General features: G+C 44.4%; 1 protein-coding gene across 1 annotated transcript in view; it reads right to left on the bottom strand.

The window, feature by feature from the left end:
- Nucleotides 1-7500, bottom strand: part of LOC143276836 (uncharacterized) — a 97786-nt gene that overhangs the window by 83167 nt on the left and 7119 nt on the right. Inside the window, exon 2 of the mRNA XM_076581491.1 lies at nt 569-653. Within this exon, the coding sequence (XP_076437606.1) occupies nt 569-653 (85 nt within the window). The remainder of the gene's footprint in view (nt 1-568; nt 654-7500) is intronic.

The following is a 7500-nucleotide window of genomic DNA, read 5'->3' as shown; positions in this document are numbered from 1 at the left end:
TCTCTCTCTCTCTCCCAAACACACAGACTGTATTCACACACACACACACAACACACACTGTCACATACGCATGTATCAACTGAACAAACCTGCACAAATTTACCAAAACACAATATTAAAAAAAAAACCAAAAAAAAACCAATATTGCTACAATTTTCGACAACAATGAAAACCTTCGTCTCGCAACTACTTAATTAAGAAAATCTAGCCAGTGAACTCAACAACAACCTTACTAGCAAATCACCCATCACACTCTCAACCCAAAAACATCCTCATAATCACCATCGCTAAAACAACAACCTACATATCAATAACTTCATAACAAAAAAACCAAAAAAACTCTAATAAAGATTCACACCACCCACATCAAACGCAACAGGTCTGGAGAGGTTTATCGAGGATATATGGGGGCTAAGAAATATCAGAAAGGGGCAAAACACTCATCCAAAGACGACTGACGAACGGACGACGACGAGAAAAAAAAAAAAAAAAAAAAAAAAAAAAAAAAAAGGAGAAAAAAAAAAGAATAAATAAAACGAAAAAAAATACTGCAGAAGAAGCCCAGTACATCGAGACTGAAGCATGTCGCCATGGCGATACACCAGGTGGCCGTCCGCATCATCTTCCACGTGCACCTTCCGCTCTTCCGCTCCCTGAAGTAGTCGCATCACCACGTCAAACCCCGATCCAACCACACCCCCCCCCCGGCATCAAAACGGTCCCGCGGCCAAATTCCCCACACCACGGAAAACCAGTTCGCAGTCGTCCGGTCAATGGCCGGGCGTCATAGAAACCATCGTTGTTGGTGGTGTTGGTGGTGGTGGTGGCGGCGGTGGTTGAGGGCAGTGGTGGTAGCAGTAGTACGGTGTTGTGGGGTAGCGGTGGTGGTATAGTTTCGAGGTTGGTTGGTTGGTGGTTGTGAGGGGGGGAGGGTCGAGCGCAGGGGGCCAAATATGTAGCGATACAGACACAGGCAAGGGCAATTGACTAAAGGTCAAGGTCTTAAGAGATCTACAAATAGCAGTAGTAGTAGTAGTAGTAGTAGTACATAGGCTGGTGTGTTAGAGAGAAGAGAGGTATATATATATATACATACGACACACAGGGTGGTTGAGATGGTCAACGCCACGATAAGTGAGCTCCCACAAAACTTCTCTCTTTTGCTCTCTCTCTCTCACTCACATTCGCTCAACATGACAATGTACAGAACACTGACGATCTGTGACACAAATGCTTATACATAAAGTCATTCACACATATGTATGCTGGCGCACGCACGCACACACACACACACACAGAACAGTGATAACAACTAAAAACATGAACACGTGCAATAACGACGACAATCAAGTGTATACATACATACATATACGCACGTCCACACACACACAGAGAAACGATTACACACACAAACATGCACACATTCACACAGAGACAGATGATTCAAACAACCCATACAAAACAACAAACGACAGACATATCACTGACAATTCTGTCAGCAACGCTCAAACAAAATGAGGGGAAAAATAAACCACAACAAAAAAGAAACGAAAAGAAATAAAAGAGTGAAAAATAAAAAATGAACAACAGATAAACAAATGATAGAAATGACACAAGATCAGGATGACTGATGATGATGATGATGAAGATGAAAACCGACTCTTACTTTGAAATGGCTCCTCAAATGTCATGAATTCCAGTCTAGCCTATGGCTAAGACCCAACAGTTGAAAGCTAAAAAAAATGCCTTGAAATGACTGTTAAATTAACAAGATATTTTCATTTTTAGATTGTTTTTTTCTCTCGTTTCGTATGGAACTGCTATGGTAATCAATTTGAGGCAGCCACAATGATACTAAGGTCTTGGAAACGGTTTTAGTTATCGATCTTAATCATTCACCGATGAAATATCTCTGTCTACCTCTCTCTTTCTCTCCCACCCCCACCCACTGATGCCACTGTGTGTCTGTCTGTATCTCTATCCATGTCAGACTGTCAATCAGTCCGTCAGTCAGTTGGTTCCTTCGTCCGTCTGTCTGTCGGTCAGTCAGTCAGTCTGTTTGTCCTTCTGTCCATCTCTCATAAACATCTGACACTATCTCAACACTAAAGGGCCAAGTCACACAAACAATGATTTTGCACATGAACCGTAGATATCTGGAACACACATCATCAACTTTTTTAACAAAAAGTCTGACATCACATCAAAACGAAATGATGCAAATTTATCATCACATAATTTGCATGCAGTACATACACACATGGTTCGCCACTTTTAGTCAGCTTGGTTGCTCCTTCTCTATCTGGTAGTGTTGGTATAATTTTGAACCTCTGACCTGACTTTTGGTACTTGTCAAATTCTCTATCTGGTAGTGTTGGTATAATTTTGAACCTCTGACCTAACTTATAAGACTTATCAAATTTGATTTTCAGTTCTAACTTATCGTAAAATATCAAACTTGAATTTCTGTCCAAACTCACTGCTCTCATCAAATTTAATTTCTGTCCAAAATTATGATATCAAATCTGAAAATACATCTCACTTACAATATTTATCAAAATTGAAAATATGTCCTAGCTTATGATACTCACAAAATCTGAAATTTTGTCCTCGCTTATTATACTTCTCAAATTTGAAAATCTGTCCAACCTTGAATTACTTTTATCAAATTTGAAATACTGTCCTGACTTAAAATCTTCCCATCCATTCCCTACATTAAAAAAAAAAAAAAAAAAAAAAAAAAAAAAAAAAGTTCAGGCTTCTTTTGTGTGTGTGTGTGTGTGTGTGTGTGTGTGTGTGTGTGTGTGTGTGTGTGTGTGTGTGTGTGTCTGTCTCTGTTTTCCCCTCGCTCAAACCAAAAAACAACAACAAAAAAACACATCCCAGATGACTTATTTGTGCAACATCTCTCGCACCTGCAGAAAAGTAATGACACAAATATTCACACAGGCACTTTTTTGAAACATTTTTTTCGCTTTAAAATCAAGCCCCCCCCCCCCCCCCCCCCCCCCTCTCTCTCTCTCTCTCCCCCCTCCCCCACCAAACCAAAAGAAAACTACAGATGACTTATTTCTGCAACATCTTTCGCACCGACAGAAACGTCATTCCCAAAGTATTCACACAAGCACCGCCAAATCAAACTATACGCCAACCACCCACATATTTCTTTCTCCCTTTTTTCTTTTCTTTTTGATCGTGCCACACGCGCAGTCACATCAAACTGTAAGCCAAACCCCACAACACTTCTTTTTTCTTTCTTCTTATTTTCTTCAAGGACACACGCGCAGTAACATCAAACGGAAGCCAAACCACCTTTCTTCTTTTTTCTGTCTCTCTCTCTCTCTCATTAGTAGTAGTTCTTTTTTCTTTTTCTTTTTCTTAAAAATATATCTATCTATTATTTATTCACTTTTTTCCCCTCAAGGCCTGACTAAGCGCGTTGGGTTACGCTGCTGGTCAGGCATCTTGCTTGGCAGATGTGGTGTAGCGTATATGGATTTGTCGGAACGCAGTGACGCCTCCTTGAGCTACTGAAACTGAAACTGATCTCTCTCATGGTCTCTGAGTCTCAATGTCTCTGTGTGTGTGTGTGTGTGTGTGTGTGTGTGTGTGTGTGTGTTTGTGTGAGAGAGAGTCTCTCTCTCTCTCTCTCTCTCTCTCTCTCTCCCCCTCTCTCTCTTCTCGCTTCTCTATCTGTGTACACACTCCCACGAACCTATTCCCCAGTACTTGATTGAAACTGTGTGTGTGTGTGTGTGTGTGTGTGTGTGTGTGTGTGTGAGAGAGAGAGAGAGAGAGAGAGAGAGAGAGAGAGAGACAGAGAGTCTCTCTCTGTCTTCCTCCCCCTCTCTCTCTCTCACTTGGTGCAGTACCCAACCTCACTGCAGGAAACTGCCTTGCATAACGGCAATCATACGACGTTCCTCTGCCAACGCATTAGTGGCGTGCACTCAGTCAAGCGCAGACAAAAAAACGCCCACCCTTCCACTTGAGGTGCACCAGAAGACGCACCAACATCCACACACACAACAACTGTAATAATAACAACAATGATAACAATTATTTGTTTTTGTGTTTCATCCATTTCTCTCTCTATCTCTCTGTGTCTCTGTCTCTCTCTCTCTATCATGTGCATGCATGCATTCTTTGTAAGCGCATGAGAGTTTGCTTGACATGAAACGGGTTGCAGTTTGAGAGGAGTGTGTTGCTGGTATAAAAGCTACCAGTGCCAAAATCCTTTGATTTTGATTTTTGTTTAAGAAACAATTCCACTTGAGGTGAGCCAGAAGAACACACCAACATCCACGCACACAACAACTGTAATAATAACAACAATGATAACAATGATTTGTTTTTGTGTTTCATCCATTTCGTGTTCCCCCCACCCCCCTTCCCATGTATGTATTTACCTTAAATTTCCATGTGTTACCAAAGTGGGGGGGGGAAAAAAAATTAAGTATCTACCAAGTGCTGAATCTTTGAAACAGACAAATCAAAATACTTGCACACCAGTCATTCAAAGGCATACATTCATTCTTCTTTTTCTTCTTTCCGTGGGCTGCAACTCCCACGTTCACTCATATGCACACGAGTGGGCTTTTATGTGTATGACTGTTTTTTTAACCACACCATGTAGGCAGCCGTACTCCGTTTTCGAGGGTGTGCATGCTGGGTATGTTCTTGTTTCTGTAGCCCACCGAACGCTGACATGGATTACAGGATCTTTAATGTGCGTATGTGATCTTCTGCTTGCCGTATACACACGAAGGGGGTTCAGGCACAAAGCAGGTCTGCACATATGTTGACCTCGGAGATCAAAAAAATCTCCACCCTTTAACCCACCAGGCGACGGGCGCCATAGCTGAATGGTTAAAGCGTTGGACTTTCGATGTGAGGGTCCCGGGTTCGAATCATAGTGACGGCACCTGGTGGGTAAAGGGTGGAGATTTTTACGATCTCCCAGGTCAACATATGTGCAGACCTGCCAGTGCCTGAACCCCCTTCGTGTGTATACGCAAACATAAGATCAAATACGCACGTTAAAGATCCTGTAATCCACGTTAGCGTTCGGTGGGTTATGGAAAGAAGAACATACCTAGCATGCACACCCCCGAAAACGGAGTATGGCTGCCTACATGGCGGGGTAAAAACGGTCATACATGCAAAAAGCCCACTCGCGTATATACGAGTGAACGTGGGAGTTGAAGCCCACGAACGCAGAAGAAGAAGAAGAAGAAGAATAACCCACCAGGCGCTGTTACCGAGATTCGAACCCGGGACCCTCGGATCAAAAATCCAACGCTTTAACCACTGGGCTATTGTGCCCGTCATACCTAGACTGGATTGAGAGGGACACAACTTGTGAATGATACAACGTGTAAACTGAAGAAAACTGGAGAAGTATAGGACAGAGGGAGGGGAGGTTATTCCGGAAAGCGGTGGTAATTCTTAACTACGTACTGCTCAGTTCTGGGTTCTGAGTATAACTCCAGGAATGAAGGCTGACTTGTCACCAAGGAATGGATGTGAGTGACTCATGTCATCACGGCACTATGACTAACGATTGAAAATTATCGCAGAATGTACAGCAGGTGGAATGGGTGATGGTGGTAGGGGCGTGTGTGTGTGGGTGGGTGGGGGGGGGGGGGGGGGGGGGGGGGGGGGGGGGGGCGGAAAACTGAAGAAGAACACAAACACATGCCCACACCCACACCCACACACAACATGTCCCCACACACTCACACAAACACAACACTATACACAAACACCAACACACACACACACACACAACACTATACACAACCACACACACACACACAGTCACACACACACACTCACATACTGTGATACACACCCACACACACACACAAACACACCCACACACACACTCACTCAAACACACACACACACACTCACTCACACACTCTGGTTCTCTCCTCCACCCTCCTCTCTCTCTCCTTGTCTCCTCTAACTGTGTGCCCCTCTCTCTCTCTCTCCCTCTCTGGTGCTCTCCTCCACCCTCCTCTCTCTCTCCTTGTCTCCTCTAACTGTGTGCCCCTCTCTCTCTCTCTCCCTCTCTGGTGCTCTCCTCCACCTTCCTCTCTCTCTCCTTGTCTCCTCTAACTGTGTGCCCCTCTCTCTCTCTCTCCCTCTCTGGTTCTCTCCTCCACCCTCCTCTCTCTCTCTTTCTTTCTCTCTCTCTCTCCTTGTCTCCTCTAACTGTGTGCCCCCCCTCTCTCTCTCCCTCTCTGGTGCTCTCCTCCACCTTCCTCTCTCTCTTTCTTTCTCTCTCTTTCTTCTTGTCTCCCCTCACTCTCTGTGTGCCCCTCTCTCTCTCTCTCCCTCTCTGGTGCTCTCCTCCACCCTCCTCTCTCTCTCTTTCTTTCTCTCTCTCTCTCCTTGTCTCCTCTAACTGTGTGCCCCTCTCTCTCTCTCTCCCTCTCTGGTTCTCTCCTCCACCCTCCTCTCTCTCTCTCCTTGTCTCCTCTAACTGTGTGCCCCCCCTCTCTCTCTCCCTCTCTGGTGCTCTCCTCCACCCTCCTCTCTCTCTCCTTGTCTCCTCTAACTGTGTGCCCCTCTCTCTCTCTCCCACTCTGGTTCTCTCCTCCACCCTCCTCTCTCTCTCCTTGTCTCCTCTAACTGTGTGCCCCCCCTCTCTCTCTCTCCCTCTCTGGTGCTCTCCTCCACCCTCCTCTCTCTCTCCTTGTCTCCTCTAACTGTGTGCCCCTCTCTCTCTCTCTCCCTCTCTGGTTCTCTCCTCCACCCTCCTCTCTCTCTCCTTGTCTCCTCTAACTGTGTGCCCCCCTCTCTCTCTCTCCCTCTCTGGTGCTCTCCTCCACCTTCCTCTCTCTCTTTCTTTCTCTTTCTTCTAGTCTCCCCTCACTCTCTGTGTGCCCCTCTCTCTCTCCCTCTCTGGTTCTCTCCTCCACCTTCCTCTCTCTCTTTCTTTCTCTCTCTTTCTTCTTGTCTCCCCTCTCTCTCTCTGTGTCTGTCTCTCTCTCTCTCTCCCTCTCTGGTTCTCTCCTCCACCCTCCTCTCTCTCTCTGTCTGTCTCTCTCTTTCTCCTCTGACATTTTCTCAGCAGACTGATTAAATTAAGGGCTTTTTTTTTTTTTTTTTTTTTTTTTTAACAAACATGCTTCTGTCTCAACCTCTGCATCTCCATCTCTCTCTCTCTCTTTGTCTTCAATTACTGAATTACTTCATATGATTTTATATTAACATTTGCTACTTTCGCAGGTATTCTCTCTCTCTCTCTCTCTCTCTTTCCACTGACATTTTCTCAGCAGACTAATTAAATCAAGTGCATTCTATATAATAATTAAAAAAAAGATTAAAAAAAAAAAAAAAGTTTCGTCTCTCTCTGTTTTCAATTACTGAATTAGGTTATATTAACGTTTACTGTTTTTGTATCTCTCTCTCTCTCCCTCTCTCTCTCACACTCTATCTCTTTCTCTCTCTCTCTCTCTGACTCTCTTTCTCTCTCTCTCATATACGGCA

Source organism: Babylonia areolata, chromosome 33 (genome assembly GCF_041734735.1).
Source record: "Babylonia areolata isolate BAREFJ2019XMU chromosome 33, ASM4173473v1, whole genome shotgun sequence".
Lineage (NCBI taxonomy): Eukaryota > Metazoa > Mollusca > Gastropoda > Neogastropoda > Buccinidae > Babylonia > Babylonia areolata.
Note: the sequence above shows the minus strand (reverse complement) of the source record. Positions and strands in the feature narration are given on the sequence as shown.